Source organism: Manduca sexta, chromosome 11 (genome assembly GCF_014839805.1).
Source record: "Manduca sexta isolate Smith_Timp_Sample1 chromosome 11, JHU_Msex_v1.0, whole genome shotgun sequence".
Taxonomy (NCBI): Eukaryota; Metazoa; Arthropoda; class Insecta; order Lepidoptera; family Sphingidae; genus Manduca; species Manduca sexta.
Window position 1 is genome coordinate 1,005,594 of NC_051125.1, and position 27,286 is coordinate 1,032,879.

At 34.7% G+C, this 27,286-nt stretch overlaps 2 protein-coding genes across 2 annotated transcripts; both read left to right on the forward strand.

The window, feature by feature from the left end:
- Positions 1–7,194: 7,194 nt before the first annotated feature.
- On the forward strand, positions 7,195–16,642 carry LOC119188522. The gene is made up of 6 exons (XM_037437615.1): positions 7,195–7,281; positions 11,560–11,644; positions 12,932–13,117; positions 14,287–14,413; positions 14,883–16,148; positions 16,405–16,642. The coding sequence occupies exons 2-5, from the start codon at positions 11,567–11,569 to the stop codon at positions 14,972–14,974; spliced, it is 483 nt and encodes a 160-aa protein (XP_037293512.1). The 5' UTR covers positions 7,195–7,281; positions 11,560–11,566; the 3' UTR covers positions 14,975–16,148; positions 16,405–16,642.
- Positions 16,643–18,962: 2,320 nt separating this feature from the next.
- LOC119189025 lies at positions 18,963–27,077 on the forward strand. Its single transcript, XM_037437635.1, has 5 exons — positions 18,963–19,071; positions 19,678–19,764; positions 20,596–20,790; positions 21,558–21,687; positions 22,129–27,077. The coding sequence occupies exons 2-5, from the start codon at positions 19,684–19,686 to the stop codon at positions 22,197–22,199; spliced, it is 477 nt and encodes a 158-aa protein (XP_037293532.1). The 5' UTR covers positions 18,963–19,071; positions 19,678–19,683; the 3' UTR covers positions 22,200–27,077.
- The last annotated feature ends 209 nt before the right edge of the window (positions 27,078–27,286 follow it).

Consider the following 27,286-nt stretch of genomic DNA (forward strand, 5'->3'; position numbering starts at 1 on the left):
ATTTGAGTAAATAAGTATGTTACAACAGTGACGTTTTGATTGCCATTTTAGTTTAGATTTTGAACTAATATGGCAAATATTTATAGTAACCAAATAGAAATAGTTTATATGGACGTTCGTGTCTATAGAATATATGTCAATGGTGGCACCGCGTAAATGATGTTAATTTGTGATCAAGAAACACTATATTGTTATGACACTCACCGTTTCAAAAGTTGCTGAAGTAATATTGTTTTTTGGCAATAAGTAGACAGCGCGGCGCTTAGGTACTCCTTGTTGGATATCAATTTTGTCACTAAAAGTGCCTGTAAGCTCATTCCGATTGGATCAAACCGTTAATAGTTAAAAAAAAAAAAATATTGTAGTATAATGGTCAATTCTCTTTATTTTAAAGGTATTTTTTTTACATTTTTACATATACATTTAAAAAAAAACATGCATATAAAAATATAAAAAATGTATGACCCTCCGATGGCGAAGCGCAAGACCCAGGCCACCGGCGGTTAGGGATTCAAAGTGAGGAATCGCCTCACAATGCGAGCCGTGTCCAGCAATACTGCCTTCTGCATCTGGCCTCCGACCCAACGGCCAATTGAGAGCTTCCGAAGATGTTCGTCGAGGCTCTTTGGTATCAATCCATGCACAGAAACGACAATCGGAACAATAATTGTAGAGTCCACATCCCACATGTCGGTAACCTCATGTGCCAAGTCTAAATATTTAGACATTTTATCTTTTTCGGCTTTAACAAGGTTATCGTCATGCGGAATGGTGACATCAACAAGTATTGCCCGGCGCGACAATCGATCTACTATCACAATATCAGGCTTATTGGCAACAATTGTCCTGTCTGTGATAATAGATCGATCCCAATACAGCGTTGCATAATGATTTTCGAGAACTGGTTGTGGTATATACTGGTAATATGGTACTTCAGAAGACACAAGACCATATCGAAGAGCAATTTGCTGGTGTATGATCTTGGCTAAGAGGTTGTGTCTATGCAAGTACAACTTCAACACAATATTATCAGCTATTCTTACAATAAGAGAGGTTAGAAATAATAATAATAATAGCACGCAGATGTTCTTTTGTTCCCTAATGGTCCCTTGGGTATTTGGGTATTAATGAGAGTACAAAAAGTATTATGAACCTTATAAACACACGTTCTGATGACGTTGCAATGGACATTGCTTAACATTGAATTTCTTAACATTTTCGCTTATAACTTTTTTATTTATAGTTCTACGACAAAAGTTACTAGACCAAAGTTGTAGAGAATTTAATTTGCAACAAAAATGTTTATACATTTTTTGTCAGATAAATAGTTTAAGAGATACATCGTAAAAACCATTTCAACCCCTATTTTCAAGATGGCGGCCGTGGGACAAGGGTGGCAACCCCACAAACTTGGTTTTAGCTTTAGACTGACCCCCCTACACTTCAAAAAAATAAAATTGCGTCCTCTAAAAAACGCAAGGTAAGGCCTAAAAAATGTAACATTTCAATAGACTACTTATATCCAATAAGTTTGAGGTTAGTTGCAATTTGGAAATTGGAAAAAAAGAACAATTGTCCTTTATGTAAAAAAATGCTGTAGTATCAAGCAAAAGTTGATCTCAGTGGGTTTATATTCCTTGGTTTCAGATTTTATTATATTTATTTTGAGCTGCTAATGATAACTCTTAGGGCGGAGACGGTAGATGCCCGTGCCTAGCAGTGGGATAGTATACAGTAACATTTGATATTGCGTTAATTAATAAAACGACATCTTCTTGAAAGTAATAGTTTACAATAAGTTACTAGAAACGTAGATGTAAAATAAAAAAGTGTAAGTTCGAGATAAAAAAACACGGTCACGGGTCATTCACGTAAACATAATAAATCATTCATAAAAGTAATTTTAATTTTGCACCCTCTATTACCAAATACCACTACCACTTTTGGAACGTACGGTTAGTTGTGGAACGGACTGCCGAGACGAATGTCCGCAGGTTCAAATCCCAAGGGCACACACCTGTTTTTCCTAAAATTATGTGTGTATTCTTTGTGAATTTTCGCTTGCTTTAACGGTGAAGGAAAACATTGTGAGGAAACCTGCATACCTGAGAAACTCTCTATAGGAATTTTCGAAGGTGTGTGAAGTCTACCGATCCGCACTAGGCCAGCATGGTGGACTAAGGTCTAATCCCTCTCAGTAGAAGAGGAAGCCCGTGCCCAACAGTGGGACAGTATATAACACAGGGCTGATATTATATACTACCACTATTAAGAGAATTCGTCGTAGCTGCATCATCACACGTTTAGTCAGAAATATACTCAAGGACGCGCCATATTAGCACTGGACTACAAAATTATCAAAACTCAGTAAAGTAAAACTGGGACTTCTGTGAAAACATTCCCTATTCACAAATGATTTTTGTCACGATGTTAGCAAAGGAAAAGACAAATGTGTGATTAGCCGCAATGTTAAAATTACACTGTAAACCGGACTGATATTTTGCATGATATTTAGGTGGTTTATAATAGGTATTTGGCCTGCCGTGATTCATAACATATTCGCTGTGCTTGATAGTTTGTTTTTTTTTTATGACTACGTTTGTTAGCCTGACAAGGGTCGGCTTATAGAAACACACAGGACTTTTGGGTGAGTGCACTAGGCGCTCGCAACCCTTGAAAATTAAGCGGCCATATTGAGGGCAACCCACGACCGGGCTACGGACCTCGGCTCAGGACGGTCACTGAGAATGGACGGACATTAACCATTAGGGATGAGGTACTAGGTACTAAACAGTCTATCCGTCACCGTATTCGTCCGACACGCGGGTAGGAACGGCCGGAACTACTAGAAGGGTCAGAAGGACGGGAGCCCGCGAGGTTTTCGGCAGCGTGGTTGGAACTGCGGTCTCGTCGAGTATTCGATGAAACGGCATCGGCGTCTTCTTATATTATCTAAGTGCAGTAAATCATAGCGCGATTTAATGCGATTGTGTCGCCATCTATTGAACGCTTATGATAAACTTGAATGCAAGACAAATAAAGGTGGCGCTGCTTGTTTTGCTTGTTACAGTTGTTACTTGTAAATAAAAACATGCGAAACAAGAAGATTAAAAAAGGAAAAAAATATTAATTTCTTCTACATTCCGTATTTAATTTTAATTTTCAGATGCACACCGTCACTAACAAAAATGTAACCAGCTCTACTCTTTTTATGAAGAATGGAAATATCCAGGTTTTATTGACCGACTGCCTTGGTGTTTTGTTTCTCGCCCATCTCATGATTTTTATTTATTGCCGTCCGCGCTATGTTCCAAATAAAAAAAAAAACCTACTAAGTATAGAGAATTGAAATGTTACGCAAGGGCGCACATCTTGCCAAAAATATATATTATATCATATAACTATTATTTATTAAGATTGAATATCAATAAACTGCTACAATAAGTGTATTTACGTAATTCACTAGTTCTTTATTTTCTGGGGCAACTCGACTAATAAGGAAAGAGTATTCAAAGCCCAAAAGCGGTGCATTAGGACCATGTTTAAACTTGAATCAAGTGACAGTTGTAAACCATACTTTATAAAATATAAAATACTGACTTTGTCATGTCTGTATATTCTGGAAATTGCCATGTTTGTTAAAAATAATCAGCAATTATTTCCACGCTTATCTGACAAAGTTATACATAACAGGCGTGATAACTCTACTCTCAGTCTGTGTAGTTCGAAAACAACATTAATGCGAAAAAGTGTTTTCTGCATGGCCCCTATAATTTTCAATAAACTACCGAAATGTTGGAAGGACCAGAATGCCCATGTATTAAAAGAAAACTAAAACTACATCTTGAAGAGAAAGCATACTACAGTATATCCGAATTTTTAATGGATAAAATTTAATGTATCTTTGGCAATACTGTATAGAACTGGATTTATTCTTATTTATATTATTTTAATGTATAAATACAATTAATATTACTTGACATTTTTCTAATTTTATATAATTCTAGTGTGTTTGACATGTAGGTAACTATATATTAAAACAAACTTATATTGAATTGTAATTAAAGATTAACAAAAAACAAAAAAATTTGTACGCCATAAAGGCCAAACATGACAGATCATTTTATATATATGTATAATACTGAACAACTTGCATGCTTTGTGTGTATACTCATGTTTAACAAATAAAGAATCTTGAATCTTTATTTAATAATCTCTGGAATAAACAAAACAACCATTCTTGCTTAGATCGTTAATTTTTATGGTGGTCATACTAATTCCAGTTATTTTAATTTAAAAACCAAATTACTGAACCAATTTTGAAAATAAAATCTATAGGACCAATCTGCAAGTATATTCTTTCAGATAAAAAAATATTGTTTCAAATCGGTTAATAGCTAAGTTCTGAGCTAACAAAAATTAAATTGAATTACACGTCAAATTGATACCCTCCACTTTTTTTGTTGAAGTTCATTAAAAGCAATGCATATAAAAAAACATGGTTGCTGCAAAATTTTATTGGGCCATTTAAGACAATAGAATCTAAAATAATTGTTAAAGAATTTTAGAACTGAAGAAATTCAAAATCCGTTACCTAAATTGTATTAGAGACGGAGATTCTTCTTTTTGCCTATTTGAAAGAAAGGTATTACTGCTCTTCCATTTGGCTGGTCTTGTTATTTTTTTATTGTGAGTAAGTATATTATGTAGTAATTGTTTTGTAAAATTTTGTTAAACATATAAGTAATGTGTGGTTTGTTCTCTATAATAAAAATACAAAACTGTAACTTAATTTAGAAAATTTAGAAGAAAACTAGAAAATTATAGAAGTGTAAGATATTTTTGAATTTAGTTATATTTTATATATAATAATAATATACCTAAATAACTGTATGAAATAAAAAAAAACTTTATTGAAAATACTGTATTTTTAATTATATAATAAATTATTGCCCATTTTTCATATCCAATCCATGACTAATCCGCATTAGTCTGGATTATGTACAATAGATTAGCTACAATTTTCAAGACCTCTGTTTTAGCGCCATCTAGTAGTTCTTATAAATAACTTTGGATACGGGCTTGCGTGAATTTTCGATTTTGCTTATTCAGCTATCGTAGTCGAAGGTATTACTCCGGCATCAGTTGTGTTAGAGCAAAATTAATGTGTAAATAAATTGTATAATATTCTTATTTTCACATGGAGTAAAAACGTGTTAGTTACGAAGTCCACAGCCAGATATCGCAAAATAATAAAATTAAAATAAGAATTAAAAATGATAAAATACAATATTAGAAATTAAAAGTGATTAAACTATGTCGATAATTGATTGATTTTAGACTAGAGGTGCGTGGCGGCTGTTACGGCGGTTTCATGTGCCCTCCGACGTCAATGGTGCTTACGCTCTGCTGATGATGCATCATATGTAGCTTCTTTTGTTTATTGGGCGATGCATTCGTAGCGCTTTCCATAATATACTTACTAACCACGGGTAATACGTCTCAAAAAAATAGTTTGCATGTTATTATAATAAATGTAATATAAGTGATTTCAACGCCATCTAACGACACAAGTACGGTAGAGCTGATACTTCACTACTACTACTATATACTTATAATATATAATACTTCGAGTAAAGTACGTCCCTTTTATTTTATTTTCGTGAAGGTAAAAAAATTAGAACTCAAAGGTGTGTATTAAGCGATTTAAAGTTATTAATTTGATCAGCTACTTATTTGGCTGACTATATACATAAGTAATCATATAAATAAAAAGATGCAAATGATATTTAGTGCGTCGTAGGACTGGCTCATCATAAGCAATAGCATTTTAATAAGTACATGCCAGTTCAAATCAATTAGACCTATATATAAAACCTTAATTTTAAGAATTAGACCCTTAAGAATTGGAGGAATTATAGTATAAAACAAGAAATGCATCTAGAGATACTGTGTGAATTTCTTGCATGCAGCCTTTAGTAATTTTAAAAATAAACTTTTTCAAAATGAGCTCTTTTCAAAGGACATCTGTTTATGTCAGCCACGTTGATTTTAGAATGTACCCTCACTACTTATAAGGTCGAAAGGGTCGTCGTAAAATGAATGAAGATTACATTTGGAAGAAGGATTGATTGCACTTCCAGCAATTAGTAAATTCAACATCAAAACCGTTATATCACAACGGTTTTTCTCTTGGTAAGAACCCGGTCGATCGACTTACTGCATAAAACCAGCTGCCCATTTATAAATATAGGGTAATTTTTACATAACGTTACCTAATGTAACCACATAATATCCATCTTACCCTATGCTAACATTACGTCAAAAATCATAAATGAATAAAAAATCATCACAAATCTAAGTATTCTGTGGTTAAGTATAATTTATTAACGCAATGCCAAAATTACCCTGTATTATTATTGATTTCTTATGTTTACGCGAATGTTAGACATTGAAATAAAAACTATTTAACGGATTTTGTCGCGGTTTTTTATATTATTATTTTCTCCCGACGTTTCGAAGACTTTGCAGCCTTCATGGTCACGGGGGGACTGAGGTGTTTTTCATCCGTAAAGTCAAAGTTAAAATATCTACCTACATTTTACAAATATACAACTTTTTTAAATTTTAGCTGTTGACGGTCCGATCTACGCAGAATGAGCTCACAGTGTCTTGAGGTCTGGCAGTCGGTCTTTTGGGATCCGATTAAATTAAATGTAGAACAGGATCCCAGGCTTGTGCAAGCTTCCAACCATCTTCACTATTGAAATTTGGGTGTTTTTTAATTTCAATAGCCTCGCGAATCATCCTAGGCAGGAATCGGTGTTCTTTGGCAAGGATTTGTGGCTTGTCTAATCGCAAATAATGATTGGAGCCTCCTTCACAATGTTCAGCGACTGCAGACTTCGTAGAGCGTCGGTGTGTGTCCTGTATTATTATTACTGTACGATTTAAACATAAACATGCCGGCATAATTGTGTACTGGCAAAGGGATAATCATTTCTCGTCAGTCGAAACTGTATGAGTATAATATAGACCGGACCTCTCCCTCTTTATTCTCAGGTGCCTGCGGTCACTTTACAGTAGCCGTATTAAAAAAACTGATAAAGAGCGTTGCCACATTATTTTCAAAATGGCGTAACAAGTTCCTTAAACAAGAATTTTGTGAGACGGAAAACCCAAAGCTTTTAGTAGTATTATAAGTGTGTCGGACGGCTCGCCGCGTGCATTCCGTTACTTTGCATCAGAGAAAGCTGTTGTGTTGTGAAATATATTTTATACGTGAGTATTACAATAATTGTGTTTTAAAAATTATATTTGGTTCAGGATAAATGCTGATAAGTCGAATATTGGTATTAAGGATATAAAATATAAAAAAAACGGGTTATTTAATATAATATTCATTTCACGGCACTTCTTTTATTTATTTAAATTTATATATATGCAGACTTGGGATAAATAGCTTTACTGTAATTAAAATACAAATTTACAAAATACTAATATCTCATGTAAATGCGAAATATAAAATATTTTTAAGTCGCGTATTTGAAATATAAAATAATATTTTTATTTAAAATACAAATTACAAAATACAGTCCGTTGTTAAGTAATGTAAATAGAATATAACTAATCCAGCCCAGCCTTTTAATCAGTAAAAGAAGAATTTCCTTTCATGAACACTATTTTGAAATGTACTTACTGTCAGACAAACAACTTGTTGAGAATGAATCATTATTTTCTCCATAACGCATCCATTAATAAGATTGCTGAATGTATTTATAGCAAAATGTGTTTTGAAACCATAAGTATTTGAAATACTAAGTACAAAATACCTCAGCGTCAGGTATTTGATATGCCAATTACTTATAAAAAACAGTTTTAAGTAATACATGAGGTATTTATAGCTTACTGCTTAGGTACCAATTTTAAATAGTCACCGACAGTAATATTAATAATCAGTATATTAAAATCGTTGGTATTGGCGCCAGAAGGGGGGTGCAAGTAGGTGCACGTGCACCCCCCAGAAATAAATCACAAAAAATATGAGTCACTGAACGATTTGCAACAATGGAAATTACTCGCCACACAGGTTTTATTATGATAAAGCATTTTCAAAAATCACGCAATGAATTTGAAAATTAATATTTAATGATATGTAGTATAGTGCGTAGGAGCAGATGCACTTCCCTAAAACTAATCTTGGCTACGCCCATGGTCGTTGGTAATCAGGTGTTATGTAATTTTTTTTGTGTTAAAAATAGACTGTCTCCATGGTGTAGTTGTGTTGCGAACATGGTACCGCAATGTGGTGTTTACACTTCTGCTTACCCCTGAAAAGGGAAGAAGGTGTGATGTTATTAACGGATTTTAAAAACATTTCTTTGGGACCAATTTGGAAGTAAATTACTCCAGATGAAAAAAAAACAAAAGGGTAAATAAATGACTTAGTTTTGGAAACAAACATTTATAAAATGAAATATACGTGGAATTGAGCACTTCCTCCTTTTTTCTAAGTCGGTCAATAAAGTTCAAGGTTCCCATTAATACAAAGTGCTGTTGGAGCAAAAATCAAATTAGTAACATGAAACAATAATAAAACATTTTATTTCGATATACTCACAAAAATGCGAACGCAGTGTTAACTAATCATTTGAAAGAAAAAAGGTAGTCGTAAAACGTTTTGATCCACGTGTTTTGTGGTTAACAACACGCGTTATATTTTTTCAATCAGCATTGTCCATAACTGGTTATGGGCCCACTATAATTATTGTTCCGGTCTTTTGCTCCTACAGAAAAAGTTTGGATGAGGTCACCATTTTGTTTTGACTCAAAAATTGCTAGCAATGAACGTTCTTGTAACCTGTATTCAAAAAAGCTCACTCAGGCTTGGTGGTGTAGTTGTATAGCGTAGGTATGTGGTATGATTGCCGTTCTGAGGTCCCAAGTTCGACCTCCAGGTCGGGTAGACATTGAGCTTTAATGAAAAGATATAAGTAATTAGTTGTAATAAGTAATTATTTCCTATGTAAAGTCATCATTATTTTTGGAAATCATCATTCGCTTTAATTGTCTAAGCTATAAAAATGAAAGCTGCGATAGCATAGTTGGGTGTGGAACGGACTGACGAGACGAATGTCCGCAGGTTCAAATCCCAAGGCCACATACCTCTAACATTTCTAAAAAAATATGTGTGTATTCTTTATGAATTATCGCTTGCTTTAACGGTGAAGGAAAACATCGTGAGGAAACCTGCATACTTGAGAAATTCTCTGTAGGAATTTTCGAGGGTGTGTGAAGTCTACCACTCCGCACTAGGCCAGTGTGGTGGACTAAGACATAAACCCTCTCAGCAGTATTGGAGGCCCGTCCTCAGCAGTGAGACAGTATATAATATAGGGCTGATATTATTATTATTTCTCATTACAAATGATGGGTTATGTAGCAATTAAAGATCAATAAATCTCAAATCATTGTAATCATTTCATAAATGCGACTTTTTCCTGTTTTGAAGTATGTGTGTTTGAATGTGTGGGTGTTTAACCACGTAACGGAGTTTAATAATTAAGTAAGTTTTACACATAAGACAATTAGGACTAATATACCATTACCATTTTTTTATTCCTGAACAGCATATAACTTATACTGCATTTGAGTGTTACGGGCAAAGCCGCAAGCAACACGTAGATCACGAGGTTAAAACGCCTCCTAGTTCATTACTTTGTCACCCGATTTACTATGGAAGGAAGTGGACAAGTAATATTTCCAACTCCTTCCTATCTTTCTATTTGATTAATTTCGTTGCGGGATAATGACAAAGTTTTCCCTGAGACTCGCCGAGCTTCACTGCTCGGTGTCATAAAATGCGTGCCACTACTGATCCTGGCTTACAGGAGTTGTAGTGGGTGTGAGGGCGGGAAAGTCTAACACGTAGTTCAATATAATTGAATTTACATTCGCCCCTTCCTTATACTCGAATATAGCTGCTGCTGTAATGTTTCCCACTTTATTTTGCATCACAGGAGTAGAATTTCTGGGAAAACCCTTATGCAATTAAGATTTCCTCCTCCGCTATTTACACGTTATAACTTTAATTAAAGCATTACAATGTAAACAATAATTATGTTTATCTACATAATTTGTACAAGGAAAACCTCACATATTTATACCATATACTCACGCCTTGTGTGTCCAGTGATAGGCGAAGGTGCAACTACTGCCGGACTATATTTTTCTATTTTCCAACGTATGATTTGAGAAGGCGAATCTTTTCCCATATCACAAATTCTATACTCCGGGTTGACACAGACTAGAAAAAACCCAAAATCATTTCCTGACTCGAGATTCGAACCTGGACAGCGTGGTAATCGTGCCCGTACGCAATACAACTTCGCCACTGTTGTCGATGTTTACATCCATGTAACGGTTATATAATTTACGTTATTAGTAAGTTATTTTTATTTTATCTCACAATGCATATATCATGTCCTTTTATAGTCAAGAGTAAAAAGCATTGACCCTTAGGGCGTCTTTTGACTATTTAAAAAGGAAGAATATTTTCAGCCGGTTTCGTTCCTAGCACGACCATAATACGAAAGGATGTAGATAGACTATCAGTATCCTAACCGGAATATGACCCTTATTCTCACAAGCATAAATTCCTTTTTATAACTTCTGTCCTTTTTTCCCCAACTAACTGTTTACGGAATTAAAAACCGGAATTGCTCAAGATACGGTATTATATGCCTTATTGCTTGCGGCTTCACCTGTGCCATCGTTTTCCTTGTTTTAGGCTATGTGAACCGTTTTCGTAACAGTATGGGTCATTTTGAGATTGTGTTAATAAATGAAACCACATCTTTACCTAAAGTTAAATCATTCACGAATTACGAATATTTAAAAAAAAAAACAGTTCAAAAAAATTTTTTTTTTGATATTTGTGAATTTATTTCATTGTAAATTTGGTGCGTCTTTCATTATTTCTGAATGAAAGTGTGACGATTTCTCTTAGAGTATTAGGGCTTGTAAAATTAAAACTACTTAATATTTAGATTTATTTTGTGCAAAAATACTACTTTTTATTACATCAACGATTCGAGTGTTATGTTTCTTAGGTGTTCTAAGGTGTCGAACTTGTATTATACTAGGATTTGCTCGCGGCCCGCTTGCCTGATACACTTTTACCCGAATAAAATCATACATAGTTCTTTTCTAACATAAGAAGCGGCTTAAACCCTTTCTTATGGTTCAAATTTACTTCTCACCAAATATAAATAAAACTGGTTTAATAGCCATGAAAGCGTACCAGATAAACAGAGTTACTTTCGGATTAATAATCTGACCCAAACAAACCTAAATATCTCATAATGATTTGAACTTGAACAACACCACAGTCCCCCCCGTGACCATGAAGGCTGCAGTCTTGAAAACGTCAGGAGAAAACTATAATATTAAAACCGCGATAAAATCCGAAAAATAGTTTAATTTTAATGTCTAAATATCCCATTTTATAAATTAAGTGAAGAAGTGACTGTTGTAAAAATATATTATTGTTTTTCCCAGATACAAGATGGCGGTAGTTTTGAAAACTTTCTTAGGATGCTTCAAGTTGCGAACAGGATGCCTCTTCATGGGATATTCTGGAGCGGTATGTACGATTATTTATTATTATTATTAATTTATAATTTACAGCTTGTGTTCTCGCCTCCACCCCTCAAAATAGCTTCACGAGAAATCACTGTGACCTTTATCTGCATGGGAGATAACCTATTGATATAATATTACTAGTTGACCCGACAGACGTTAAGACGTTACTATGAATTTGCAGCATGCATTCTGTCAATCGCTGACAGACATTTCAAACAATTGACAGCTATATAAAATTAATATTTTCATTAAGTTTTCTCAAATTTTCTAATTTTCCGCGTAATTTTTTGCATTTTTTTCTTTCACAAGAACCTTCTGACAATAACAAACACAACAAAAAAAGTAGTGAAATCGGTCCAGCCGTTCACGCGTGATGGCGTGACGAAGGGAAATAGGGATTCATTTTTATAGATGTTTACTCAGAACTATGTTTATCTTTCCAATCCAAGGTTATGATCCTAACTTCACAAATTTCATTATAAGCTTAGTTAGAATTAGGATACTCTTTGTGTGTGCAAGCTGTGAGTTGGTCACAACTCAGAGCAATTCTGATGTCAAGGAAACGTTATAGGGAGGCATTCGAAAGTCGACACGAGTAGATGAGGGATCAGGTGATGGAATAAAATTAAATACCTAAAGCCATCACACAAAAAGACAAATCGATTTACAAACCTTTATTAAAATTGGAACATAAAACGGATACATACATACATTTTGAAAACCATTACCGTTCATTGGTCGTGGCCAAAAAATTAAAGATTTATAAACATTGGTTACAAGTATGAACTGGTTTTGGTTTTTACCGAAGACCCGACATAAACAATATAATAAAGTTACAGTGAAAACCCGTTCTTAAGACCTACGCAGACATCTTATTTATACACGCCGACGCAATACGTTTCAATTACGATTATACTCGCATAAGTGCGATGCAATAGCTCACCACTAAGTACATTTAAATATACCTACTGGCTGAAACGCGCATATCAAAACCGCGTTCCATAGGCGTGTATAAAGTATGAAGTATTTTGAAGTAATAGTAAATATATTAAACAACTTGAATTATTACTGCTTCGGTGGATTTAGACACCGCTCTTAGGCCTCGGGTTCGAAATTGGGCCGGGCAAAATTATATCGTTTTTTTCTGCTCACTATCAACTCGCAGTTTGAAATTACTATACGATATGGCGATGGTCTCGCCCCATCACATCATGAGACGGAACGCACATGGCGAAAAATAGATATTGATATTGATATTGTTTTTATTTAATTGTAATTTTTTTTTCAGATCACCAGTATGCTCTTCATCATGTTCTCTTTTGCGGGCATCATTATCACTGGACAAAGGGAAGGTTCTTTAAAAGGAGATGCACTATACGTGAATAATGTTATCCTTTGGGCCTGTATCTTCCTTGCGGTGTTTTGCAGCATAGCTTTCGGTCTCTATGTCGTCCTACTCGTTGGCGTGCAACAGGTTTGAACAATTTTATATTTCAAAAATTGTATTTTTGATTACACGAATTCATACTGGTCTTGAGTGATGGTAAACGCCTGCGCATAAACGTTACTTTAATGACATAGTATTGCATGACATGAACCCAACACGTCATAACTGTGCCTGATTCCTTAAGAGGTCCAGGTAGCAGTGGCGAAGCGTCGATACAGCCTGATTCCTACCGGCTTCCCTATTAGGTTCTTTACACTTTTTGTTTTCTGTTAAATTGGTTGCGATATGTTAACATAAGCATTTTTTTTGCCTCGGGTTACTTTTTGAAAAATTTCACCCTTCGCAACTGCCAGGTAGATCTTCAGGGGTCGACGGGAGACTTGACGGGGGGTACACGTTGGCTTGACTAAAAAATACCATAATTCGTATGCGAAATCGTGAAAGGGGTGTATGTGAAAAAAACCGTTTGGGAACCTCTGCTATATAATTTCCAGTTATTACTCTGACGCTAACATCCTTTATACAGTTCAGTGTTGGCGCAGTATTACTTGGCTAGTTACTAGTGAAATCAGCATAACATGATCTACCCACGTGGATGCTCACACAATAATTAGATCTATCATCCTCTTAAACAATAATAACAATTATACGAACTGTTTTGTTCTAATTTGTACCTGCTGTTATATATTAACTGCAGTGTATTAAGAATATGAAAGAGCAGTAGACCATGTAAATAACACGTCGGAGCTCTGACACATCTTTACGAACAAAGTAGAGGTCCTAGCTCTACAATGAATCTCGGATTTGTCTGTCCTGCCAGCTCTTCCACGGGAGTGTTGCGTGGAACTGTTACGGTGGCCTTCATTACCATTTACCATCGCACCTTGAGACATCATAATGGAGTTCATTTATATCAGCATGAATCAATCTGAAGGAGAATAATATGCTTTTTGTCATATCACGAGCAAATCATGGTATGAAAGCTTTACTTCCGTGTTCCGTGAGCGCTATGACCTGTTCATTATATGAGGCCTAAAGTGTGCTTACTTCTCGGTATGCAAGGCTTTAGCTCTGCTCGTGGAATTGCTAAATCCGGGCGGGGGCTGCTGATTCCCATCAGATCGGCCGCTTGCTAATCTGCCTGTTTTAAACATCGAGCCATTTTCATTATCATATTTTCTTTGTTTTAATTTCAGTGGCGGCCGAAACTTGTGAAGGTGTTCCTCATCGGCATGACTGTATACCTGGTGATATCGTTTATATTAGCGGTGGTCCTAACTGTGATGAACCCAACTTTCGGAATTAGATTCGTCATAACTTTTGGTAAGTATACGATACGCTTGTTCCAACCTAAAACTGTCCCATTATACTGAAACATCGATTTTGATTTTTATTACTCCTGCCTGATGTCTAGGACATCTGAGGAATCCATTCCTGGGCAAAGCATGTCAGAATAACCCACATACGAACAGACCAAAATTAATATATGACGTCACTTCTGATATCACATAAATGAAATACAACTTTCACTGCTTTCTCTGACATCGATTATAAACTGAATATCGGAGGCTTGAGATTTTCTCATACTTGTGACCTATAGACGTTGGTTCCTTCTTTGTAAAGTTTTCGGAGTAAACTGTGAACAGTGGTGTTGGTTACATATTTATTAATGCAGTACATGTACCCTTTACTTATTTAATGTGTAACTGTTTTCTGTTCCTATTGAATAAAAAAAAATAACGTCAAAAACAGTTTACGTCAAATTATTAACTGTAGCTTTATTATTTTACAGCATGGAGCATATACTACATGTTGGTGGTTAGAAGTTATTATTTCAAGATGAATGAAGAAACGCAGTTAGAGAGTGGAATGAAACCTGTTTAAACAAAATGTTTACCTCGAAATACTTTAATTGTGGGGACCCACGACCGTCTTGCATTTATACTTTAAATACAATTTTCAACTTCAGACATAAGATGTCCATTGTGTGTACAACTTGCGGTGTAATTTGGTTTCGCAATTGCGACACAGTTTTGAAGACTGGACGCGAGTGGTGTTCGATAACCAGTTCATAAGACTTAGGACTTTCATAAATATGGGCTTACGTATTCTTCAAAAAAGAGGTACTATAAAATATATTTTGAATTAATAATAAAATGCCTCGTTAGTAAAATCCAATTCGTCAGTTACAATGTTCTGTCAAAAGTTCGAACTCAGAACTTCTCTTTTTTACCAATAAAAGTGTTCGTTTGTTTAGGATTATGGTAATCCATTTTATTTTATTTGTCGAATAAAACTTAAATTGCGTAAATTTCCGGAATGAAATGTAGTTTACGTGTGAAACCATCTTATTACCGTATTGTATCTGTGTGCCAAAGAATACTTAATGTTGTTCAATGTTTAAACCGAACTTGAACGAAATAGTAAATTTTAAAGATCTATTTAAGTGCCTTACGTTTTTATTTATTTATAATGCAAACAATTTTTCGGATTTTATCGCGGTTTTTTACGTTATCATTTTCTCCCGACTTTTCAAAGACTTGGCAGCTTTAATAGTGACAAAGCGGACTAAGGCGTTGGTCGTCTGAAAAGTCAAAGTTAGAAAATGCACCTACATTTTACATTTATGCAATTATTAATTTTTCCTGTTGACGGTCAGATCTACGCGGAATGAGCTGTGTCTTGAAATGAATCATAATATAAAAACTGCAATACAATCCGAATAATACTTTTATTTCGTTGACTATCCGCGTAAACATAAGATATCATTATAGGTAATGCAAATTCATATACATTACTTCTATTGAATCTGTAATACCTACAGGTAAATGATTCTACGAAAAAAAACACATTACCAACGAATTAAAGTGTTAAGTATCATTCTTCATATGCGACGTATGAAACAAGCATTTGAAATACTAATACCTAGATATGTATTTTGTTCCTAAAATACGTTACTCATTATTTATCTTATATCTAGGTACTTGTTATGTATTCGTATATTGTCGCTGTCACTTTGCAATGTCATATCAAAATGGCGTATGTTTAAATACTGTAGGTCAGTGGTTCTCAAACTTTTTAAATGACGGAACCCTTTTGGGAAGCAAAATACTTGATGGAACCCTACAATAAAACAATTGTTTTTATAAGTGTATTTTTTATTAATCAGCATAATAAGAGTACAATGTAACAGTTACTAATTATTATTAAGAGAGGTGTTTTGATTTTTTTTTCTAAATTCTTGCGGAACCCCGATAGAGGTATCACGGAACCCTAGGGTTCCGCGGAACACACTTAGAGTATAGCTGCTGTAGGTATTACAGGAGACACAAAAAAATATTTTTTGTAGTACTATGTAAAAAGATTGTTTTGGAAAGTGCATAATTTTATTTTGTATATTCAACCATAATATCCCTTTTTTATAAAAACCAAATATGCATTTTGATATGACAGCGATAATATACGAAAAATGTATGTTTGGTACCTTTGCACTTTTAAAGTATAAAATACTATATTATAAGAATTTTTACCTAATAAAGAGAACAAAACTGACCACATTCGTTTTTATTTAACCTATTGAAAGACTCAATAAAAAATAAACAAATTGTGGAATCTAATAATAATGCAATTTAATAATTATATTATTTATTTATAATCTAGTTCTGAGTAATTTTTTTTTAATTTATAGTTGATATTGTGTTATGTCGTTTGGGACAAAACTTTAAGAAAAAATTGATTGAAATAACAACGCAGGAAACAGGTTGACGGCAAGCTACAAATGGTCATACATACATGCTAGCTAAAGCATCATACATCCTATTTAATAACCGCGTCTATTACAAACATCGATATAATATGTTCTATGTACTAGATTTGGCGTTCCGAACATTCACTGTGTTCAACTGATTTGAACTGATATCCATTCAAACTGACTTTAGTATGGTCAATATTTACAGCTAAGAACAGTGTAAGGAATGACGCTCATGATACAAGAACTCGAGTGTAAGTGTAAACTTGGATTTGAATAAAAAATATTAGTCAAATAAGTAAAATTATTTGTTGTTCAAGTGAATAAATAGGTTATCACAGTGACGTTTTGGTTGCCATTTTAGTTCAGATTTTGAACAAATAGTTTATATGGACGTTCGTGTCTATAGAATATACATCAATAATTACAAGTATATGAGCTGCCGACCTGATATCAGATTGGTAGATATTGTATTCTAAATCGAAACAAATCATTAATTGCTTTAGGTCCAAATTGCTAATAATTTCGCAACAGGCGCTTAAGGAATAAAAATCTTTTGACCGGTTATATATTATGTATATTATTAAAAAAAAATCACTACGTCAGTAAAATATTATATAGCACAATTAGTGTGTGGTACAATACACAGGTGCATTTCTCTGTTCCTTCATTTTTATAATCTGGTGAGAGGATAGTCCGACATGATCAGAAAGAGTTTAGGTGTAGGACCAACGGCTTTTTTCTAGCGATAATAATTAGTTTATTTAATAATAAATAGTTTATTATTTTCCCGGGATAGAATGTATCCTTCCCAGGGTCTCAAACCGTTCAGACGGATACGGCGGAGGACTTTGTTTTATAATATAATACATTTTTAAAACTTTAAGAGGAACAATTCCATCATACATATTTATTGCGTAATTCTAACTGTTTACTCAGCGCACGCAACGAAAGTTCTTAAGAGGAATAAATTGTCCATGTTTTTGGAATATTTTTCATAGATATTCCGCTTCAGTTGGTCATAGCGTGATGTTATTAGCCTATAACCTTTCTTAATAAATGAGCTATCCAAAATTAAACCAAATTTTTAATTCGAACCAGTAGTTCCTGAAATGAGTGCGATCAAATAAAAAAAAATCTTCAGCTCTATATTAATAATATATTAGTATAGATTGCGCGGTAAAACAGCGAGTAACAACTATTATTGGTAGAAAGGTAGGAACGTAGAGGACATAGTAGCAAAGTGTATTGATCGAAATTTAGACTCCGCCCGGCGGCTTCACAGAGTATGAATTCCGAGATACGTAACATCGGCCATTAGCTGTAATTTTTTCTTGTCTTTGTTATCGTCTCATTAGAAGCCGTCGGGCGGAGTTCTCTGGTTCGATCCCTGGGTAAAGTTATATTAGTCTATTTATATTTAATCTAATAAAAATTAACACAAGTTTCAATTACATAGGAAGGCAATCTGCAGTCGTTTTTTATTGTTTGACTGCACATGTCAGCAAGTTGTCGCAAATCAGAAATATCTTTCCTGCCCCTTAGGGGTTAACAGGGCTTAGCCTATACAGAGGCGGGGTAGAATTCTTGGTCGTCTAGGCAAGTACCAGCCAGCCTCTTAGCTTTATCAATTGCTGAGCTAAATGCAACTGAATGACGAGACGAGCTTGCTGTTCGCCTGATGGTAAGCGATACGACCGGCCATAAAAAAATAACAACACCATGCAGAACTGAATGACAAAGTACTACGTCCACTGCGCACGTCATCCTCATACATGAGATGTTAAGAAAACTCCAGTAACTACGTTAGGTACAATGACTTCAAACCGGAACATAATAGTGCAGGCACACTGATGTTCGGCGGCTAGAATTGATATTACAGGCATCTACCCGGACGAACCCTTGCATACGAGAGACCTTCCCCCATTAAATTATTCTGGAAAAGGTATCCTATTTTCTTCACACGTCACCTGTCTTGTCAAGTTTCATCGTAATCCGTTTAGTTAGACTGTTAGTAGGACTACAAAAGAGTATTGGCCCACAATCTCTTAAGTCATTCTCAGTGACAATTTAATCTTTGACAATCCAAAAGTGTAACCAGTGATGTTTAGAGTAGGTCAGTTCTGCGCATCGCTTATTCTGTGACTACCCGAGGATTCAGTCTACGCTGTACCTTGAACCGTAGCGCGTGTGTGTGTGCTTACTTTGTTTCAGTCAGGGGTATAAAGAGAAGGTAAATGCTTTAAAAACCAGAAATAATGAAACTGTTAATGCTAAAACATTTGTGTAACAAATATAACAGTTGTGTTATCGAAAACCTTTTTAGATGATATCGTCCGTGAGAATCCATTTACTGCCGCTATTGTGACGCGTAATAACATATTGTGTAGCATATCCACAGGTGATTTGTTCATCCGGCTCGAAGGACCATTTTTTTCTCTTATTCTCGATATGACATTAATAATGGTCAATTATTAGTGGAAAATAACCAAAGGACAATTACCGCCCCCGTTTTATTAACCCCTATGCCACTTATTCCTCGTTTTTACAACCCCATTAATGTACTATTAGAGAGCTCAACACGATTCTTAATCATACTCTCTCCCACATTATTTCGAGAATTCGATGTAAAAAGAATTGCAATGTTCCTAACATTATACTTCTTACATAAGTGTTACATTTTATGTACATGCTTAATTGTTTCAATTTATTTAAAATAATTAATAAATTGAAACATCCGAATTTACGTTTATTTTGTTTCTAATGGTTTTAATAGATACTCTCTATTATTATATTGTGTGTTGATTGTACTGTTGCTAAGACATAATCTAAATTTCAGGTTAAAATGGGGCTGCCACGTCTGAAGACTTGTTGTTTCATATTTGATTTGAAGACTGGAAATATTATCCTGGGTTGTTTCAATGCGGTATGTTTTAAAATACTAATTATCTTCTCGAAGAATGAATTAAAACAGGAAAAAAGCATATGTTGATCGATAGAATACAATGGCGACTGGAGAGAAAATCTCATGTTACACTAGAAAGCATTGTTTATTTGATTTGTTTTGTTTAATCAGTGTCATTTAGAAAATAATTATTAAAGTGGAATAGAAGTACCACACTACAGACATGACTCACAAAATACTGATGGAAAGTGACAGCGTGCTGATATGTTTGTTATGGTACTTGAGATATCGGGAAGCATAAATAACCAACCATCATATAATCCCTACCTTTATTTGGTTTCGCAGAGAAAGTGCCTTATTACCACCGCCCAGATTTCATAGGGGGCGACTGGGCGGTTATGTTAGGGTCACTGGGCCTTACGAACCAGCGTTGAGTCGGATTGGATGTCGACCTTACGGGGAACGCCGAGTCGCGTTCCTAATATGATCCCTACCTGGCCTATAAGAATCATACCTATGATTCTATGGGAATTTTGGGATATATGGGATCACTTGAGGCCTCGCTAGAGGGAGAGCGTGGTTGGGTGTGATACTCACGTGGCGAGTTGAGTGCGTGCTCTAGGCATTCACTATGACAATTAAGGAAGACGACAGAAACTGCTTTACGTAGCCTGATGTGTTGGTTCAACATGCATTTGATCAACACGCGACTTAAATATCGCACTCAACTACGCTCTCTGTTTGGCAAGGCTTTAGATATTAGGGGATTTGCAAGTACGGTAAAAAGTTACTTACTTAACATCTTCATGGCGATCATTTTAAAGAAATAAAGATGTGTACTTTTTTGTCCAGATCCTGACATTTACGATGTTGGTTATACTGATCACGGAGGCAGCGATGGTCGGCACCATCAACGCTGATGACGGAAACATGGATCCAGAGGTGCAGTCAGCAATCACCGGTCTTTACGTAATGAGCATTCTGTTGGTGTTTCTCTTCATCGTCAAACTTGTTTCGGATATCGTATTTATTTACGGCGTTGTTAAGGTAAGAAACTTATAACACATCTTTATTCTATTTAATAAAATAGTAACAGGCTAGTGCCTCTAGATATTGAAGAAAAACTAATATAGCCTGTCTTTATTACAGTAACGAAAGTTAAAACAACAGTTTTTAGAATTGTTGTCCATCTGTCTGTATGTTTGTACACGTACCACACAAAACTACTGCATGGCAATTAATGTAGTTTTCATCAATGCATTGCTTAGGCGGTTTTATTTAAATGGCTTCATTTTATCCTGGGTAAATATAAAGCGGGACTTATCAAGCAAGGATCAGACGAGCTGCTCGCTCGTAATGTCGTTCATTTGTTTAAAAACAAATAGTATCTTTCTCGCCTTTTTCCGCTCTTAGGGAAAAAGATATATAACACCGAGTAGTTAGGTTTTCACTGCACTGTATCAGCCCGGAGTGTGGCATTGTGCCTGTGAATACTCACCACATTGAAAAGCCTTTTGTGCTATAAAAATCCTTGATAAGTATTATTAACCATACCGCTACCTGTACGACGTCAACACCAGCAAATATAGATGAAAAATCAAATATTTCATACGTAAGCAAACTACTCGGAAATAGGAGTCAACGTGTCAATTCAATACATGGTCTACACGTGTGCAAAATGTCTTCCAAATACAGCGGTTCCTGCGTGTACTTTTAACAAACATCAAAAAAAATCACAAACATTCGCGTCTATAAGTTACGCGTAAATATTGTCAAAATTAAACAAAACAATATGAAATGTGTATACATTCCAGGAGCGGCCCGGTATCATCAAGTCGTACTTCATCACGTGGACTGTCTTCTTCCTGTTATCATTGTTCATTTTCTTTTTAAACTGCTACAAATACAGCCCGGGGACTATTTGGACTGAAATGCTTTACATTGGTAAGAATATTTTTACTGCTAACAGAAGTATAGGTACGGTCAGCCAGATCGGAATTTCTCCCAGATATGATGATAGGCTCGCCCCCTATTACATTATGATACGGAATACACTTGACGATAATTGGATAAACTAGTTGCATACTGCCTACCCATTGGGTGATAGAGGCGTGATGCGTGTATGTATGTGCTGTTTTAATATCCTAATATAGTGGAGTATTTTTAGCCCAAAAGTTCCACTTTCAAGAAAGTTTTGTTGTGATTTATTCTTATAAAACAAGGCCTATGTCAAGTCTATGTTACATCCGTCGGAAAATCGCAAAAATGTTTTATTTTAGGTACTTACCGAATCTTGGGAATATACTCAAAAAGTTTCATACTTTAAGTACTCAAACACTAAATCAATACAACCATTCCTAAACATAATTAATTATTTTTTTCCAGGTGTCAACACATACGACATACTTCTGGGCTATAGTTTTTACAAACAACTAAACGTTAGAGAAGAGATTTAAGTCACAGCGCACGATAACAGATGGCGCTGTAAATTTTACGACTACTCGTGTTACTTTTGTAGGTATTTTAATATTTATGAATACTTATTTTGTAATTACAATTAAATTTATTAAATAATCTTATAAAGTGTAGCTATTGTGATACGCCTAGCACAATCGCAGGTTTTTATAAAACGATGATATTTATATTTTATAGCTATTTTAGTCCATTAATCGAGCTTTTTGTGATCGAAAATGTATGTAGGCAATCTTTATAAATTCCAAATATCAAATAAATTACTAACTCACATATTAAAAACATCTAGACTTATCTACTATTTACTTACATATATTATATTATATACTTTGCAGAAAAGAGTAGGTACCCGGTACGAATTATTAAATGTATGATTATTTTCGGTGCGATTTAAAGTAATAATTACTAATAAATGATTTTATCATTCATAATCAAGATATACCTAATGATTTGTTATTTTTACACGAAAGTTAGACATTTAAATGAAACTATTTATCGGATTTTATCGCGGTTTTATTATATTTTTATTTGTTTCGAAGACTTTGCAACTTTCATGGTCAAGGAAAGGATTGAGGTGTTGGTCGTCCGAAATATAAAAGTTACGATATTTACCTACATTTTACAAGTGTACAATTTTTTTTATTGTTTTGCTATTGACGGTCCGATCTACGCAGAATGAGCTAATAGTGTCTTGAAGTCTGACAACCGGTCTTTTGGGTTCGGTTTCTTGTTTAATTATATAAGAATCTAATTAAACGAGGAACAGGATCCCAGGCTTGTATAAGCTTCCAACCATCTTCTCTATTGAAATTTGGATATTTCAATAGTCTCGTATATCATCCTAGTATTTGGCAATGATTTGTAACAAGTAATGATTGCAGTCTTCTGCCGAGTGTTCAGCAAGATCTGCAGTTCCAGTTGAAAAGATTATAATACAGAAAACCGCGATAAAATCCAAAAAAAAATCTTATTTTAAGATACACCTAATAACACATTGCCTATATTTGTATCTGTAAAATGATATCACCAAACAGGTACTAACCGCAAAATTGAAATGATATATCATAATATACAGAACAATGCAATTAAATACCGATTGAATAAAATCAGTATGTTATATACATAATATATCAACAGTTGAAAGGCCACTCGTAATTGTCACAAGCGACAATTCTTTGCGACACTAAGATTCATACATACCTATTTATAATCACCACCTCTTCTATGGTTTTTTTAGCTAGTTAATTTTTTTCGCAAAAGATGTCGCTTAATTCAATTGGATATTGGCCTTTTAACCGACAATATTATATGAAATTAGTTTAGAGACTTGCATACCGTTTCTACAATTCGTTCTCACGCGATATCTCTGATGTATATTTAACGCAATATGGGTAAATGTTCTTGTATGTATATTTAATTTGATATATAATTTACATTATTTCGATGGCTCTTAAGTAAACTATCGTATCTGGAAAAATAGCGTAAGTACTGTGTACTACTAAATCTATTAAAAAAAAGTTAGTAAATGATTGGTAATGAAGTGTTTTTTCGTTTCATAACTTTTGAATTAAATGTGTTTGGCAGTAAACAGAGGGCCTACCATCATCTTTTATCGAGCGACTCAGTATTGATTCAGTTCAATATAGGTTCCTAAACTGAATCGGGTTATTTCGTACCATCATGTCATTAACTCACTATCCCATTTCAGTCGGAACTCGGTGGATGAGTGAATGAAATTTGTCTCTGGTCTGTTCGCTACATAACAAATTAAAAAGGGATAGCCCTATACGCACTGTATAAGTGTGTTTCGCTTGTTCAATACTTCGAGTTCTGCGTTCCGAAACCTTAGTTAGTTATTTCCCGATAAGTTGCTGTTTATTTTGTTAAAAGCAAAAAATTAAAAATGACTAATATATACGAGCTGTTAATAAGTTAATTGAAAGGCGGGTATTAACTCGCTACAAAATTAATTTAATACCTTGATTTAGGTGAAAATATTTCATCGTTTGTATTATTATAAAACTAAATTTAGATTTCTGTTTCGAGTTAAAAACGCACCTCTCGCTTTTGACAACAGTGTCGAGTTGCGCGGTTATTGTTTATGTTTTAAATTCTTATAGTGTTAAACTGTGTTGTGATTAAAGTTTTTTACTTTTGTGTTGTGTAATAAATAATGGCGTAAGTATGCGTGCAAGTTCTAATGCATTTTTAACTAATTATTAAACTGTGAAAAAAAAGCAATTCTAAAAATATATAACTTTAAGAAATAAAGTTATTTAAGTGCCCCTTGTTTTATAATTTACAGTGAGTTGTCTCGTCGAAGAGTTAATTATACTCAATAGGAGAAATTATGGGAAATTTTATTCCAAAATAAATCATTCGCAACGGGATACAACAAAACTTCCTCAGCTAGAGAATTTTCGAGTGTTTTTGCCCGAACGCAAGTCACAAGTGGCCACTTATACTTTCTAGAAGCACACATGCTGCAACACTATTACATTTTAAAACTGATATTGCTCATTTTTTGTGTTTAATAACAAACAAGACCAATCCAGGCACAAAAATACTAACTTGTTTTGAATCGCTTATTTTGACAGAAAACCGACCCAGTTTAGGTTCCATTGTACATAATGGTACGACAAAGAACGAATGATAGTAGATTCCGATTCAATATTGAACTTGATTAGGCGGTGACGTATATTGGTCGTGTTTGACGACATCATGGTACAAAATAGCGAACCAGTTCAGTTTAGGTCCTGAACTGAGTCGGAATAAGAGATGATGGTAGGCCCACAGTACCTAGATATCGAAACGCTAAGGCTGGTGGCAGGTCTCTCATATGTGAGAGTCCGTTTGGGTAGGTACCACCACAATGACTAGTTTGCCGCCAAGCGAAGTGTGTAGTCACTGTTGTGTTCCGGTTTGAAGGACATTGTAGCCAGTGTAACTACCTCACATAATGAGACTTAACATGTCATGTCTCAGGGTGGCGAGCGCGGTGGAATACCAAATAATACTTTGTAATTCACGGTGTTGGATGGTGTTTTTATTGTTTATGGGTGATCGTTTCGTTACTATCAGGCGAACGGCAGGCCTGTCTGGTCATTCAAACAAAAAAAAATAAAAAAAAATGTGAATGTCGCAATTTTTCCAGATACGACAGTTTACTTAGGACCCATCGATTATATATATAATTAATCTAGTCATTTATGTAAAGCTTATGTATGTTGTAAAGTTGTGTCTTCACCTGTAAATGGTGTTTAGAATTAAAGCACACAATATTAAGCCGGTAATGAGCGATATGTGTATAGCATTACAACATGAATGTAATATTTAGTTATAGATTAAATGTTGAAATGGGGTGAATCGGTATTGAACTGGCCTAAGATCACACAATTGGCTCGATCCAATTATTATTTGAAGCTCAATTGCCAACATTTGACAGTAGTTTATTTAAAAACACGATGTTGCTCGCGGCTCCGTCTGCGTGAAAAGCGTTTCTGGGTAAAAAGTCTAATATACTGGAGGGATTCATAAGGCTACCTGAACGATCAAATGACGCAAAAAAACCTGGCCATTCCAAATATTTATATAATTAAGTATCGGTATATTTGTCGCTTAGATTTGGTGGCCCTTCAAGCGTAGATATTTATTTTCAATGCAAGTAAATTTCTGGGATAAAAAGTGGCCTATGTGTTAATTCAGGACTCCATAAGTCGGCTGTTTTATCCGCGTGCCAAACTTTATCCAAAACTGTATGGCTGTTTTTGCGTTTACTTCTAACAAGCATCCAAACGTATCACAAACTTTCGTATATTTTTTTTGGCCGGGCACGGCATAGTGACCTCACTGCACCCGATGGGATGTGGGGTCCTATAGAATATCACCCTAGATTACCCCTCGACAGTTGACACAATAATGCTGGCCTGTTGGAACCGGTATACACGGCCTGATCCCGAAACACGAAATACTTACGTGCCACTAAACGTGGTTTTTAATACTTTGTGTAGGGTTATCGCTATCCGGGCGAATATGAAATATATCTTACCACCAGCAAATATTGTTAAAAGTAAGATAATATTCAAGAAAACTAAAGTAAGTTTGAGTTTAACATATATTTCTTGACCCACCATATTTTAAAATCCTTTAAACTACCTAGTAGCATGTAATTGAACTATGAAATTCTTGGCCATCTGTTAGAGTCCTCTAAGCCCATATCAAAGTAATTTTAGTATCGTTCCTTAAGAATGGGACTGTTGAATATATTTATGTCTTTTGGATGTAATGAGGAATGACATATCTAAATGAATAAGATAAAAAAGTTTAAAGAGTTTCAACAAAAACAAAAACCATTAATGGGCTTTTAAGTGGGTTTTTGTTGGCCTAGCCTACCTGATCCTTCCTCTTCGTAGACAAAATTCATTACCATTCGTGTTGCAGATAGTAACATTTTAAATAAACTGCTCTAAACAACAATAAAAAAACCAATTGTATTTTTTCTTCTCTTTATTATGTACTGTAGTCCAAACCTTGGAACTGATTTTGAAAAGAGCAACACTAGAGTTTCTTGCCCGATCATCTCTGGTGAGAACTGCTTTCTAAACTGGTGATAGAGTTAATATTGACGGAATCTATATAACGCATAACATTTTACGGGTTCAAATAAATTATTTCATTTCAATAGATTGTATGTGGTTTCTATAAGTGCGAATTTAGATCGCTAACTTGTTTTGTAATACATGTAAATTTATTTTGGAACACAATGTATTAGAGCAGTTAAAATTACGACGTATTCAGATATTAAGGACAATAACCTCACTGTGCCATGTTTGTATCTTGAAATATAATCTAATTGGTGTTAATGTGTGTTTTATTTATAAATTAATGGCCTCGTATGCTAACGTACAGTGAATAGTGTAGAGAGCAGTGGCAAAGGGTCCTTGTAACCTGATCTCTGGTGGTTTCCCTTCTGTAAATTATGTTATTATGTAAAATGGTTTTTATATTATTGCTTTGAATGACGAGACGAGTTTTTCGTTCGCCTGAAGGTAAGTGAAACGACCGCCCATAA

What these genes read in the sequence shown, in the direction of transcription:
- LOC119189025 (XM_037437635.1), top strand. Translation starts at nt 19,684, where the DNA reads ATGGGGCTGCCACGTCTGAAGACTTGTTGTTTCATATTTGATTTGAAG. An exon ending in TCCTGGGTTGTTTCAATGCG is followed by an intron (nt 19,765 to 20,595) that starts GTATGTTTTAAA and finishes TTTTTTGTCCAG; the next exon opens with ATCCTGACATTTACGATGTT. An exon ending in TTATTTACGGCGTTGTTAAG is followed by an intron (nt 20,791 to 21,557) that starts GTAAGAAACTTA and finishes TATACATTCCAG; the next exon opens with GAGCGGCCCGGTATCATCAA.
- LOC119188522 (XM_037437615.1), top strand. Translation starts at nt 11,567, where the DNA reads ATGGCGGTAGTTTTGAAAACTTTCTTAGGATGCTTCAAGTTGCGAACA. An exon ending in TCATGGGATATTCTGGAGCG is followed by an intron (nt 11,645 to 12,931) that starts GTATGTACGATT and finishes TTTTTTTTTCAG; the next exon opens with ATCACCAGTATGCTCTTCAT. An exon ending in TACTCGTTGGCGTGCAACAG is followed by an intron (nt 13,118 to 14,286) that starts GTTTGAACAATT and finishes TTTTAATTTCAG; the next exon opens with TGGCGGCCGAAACTTGTGAA.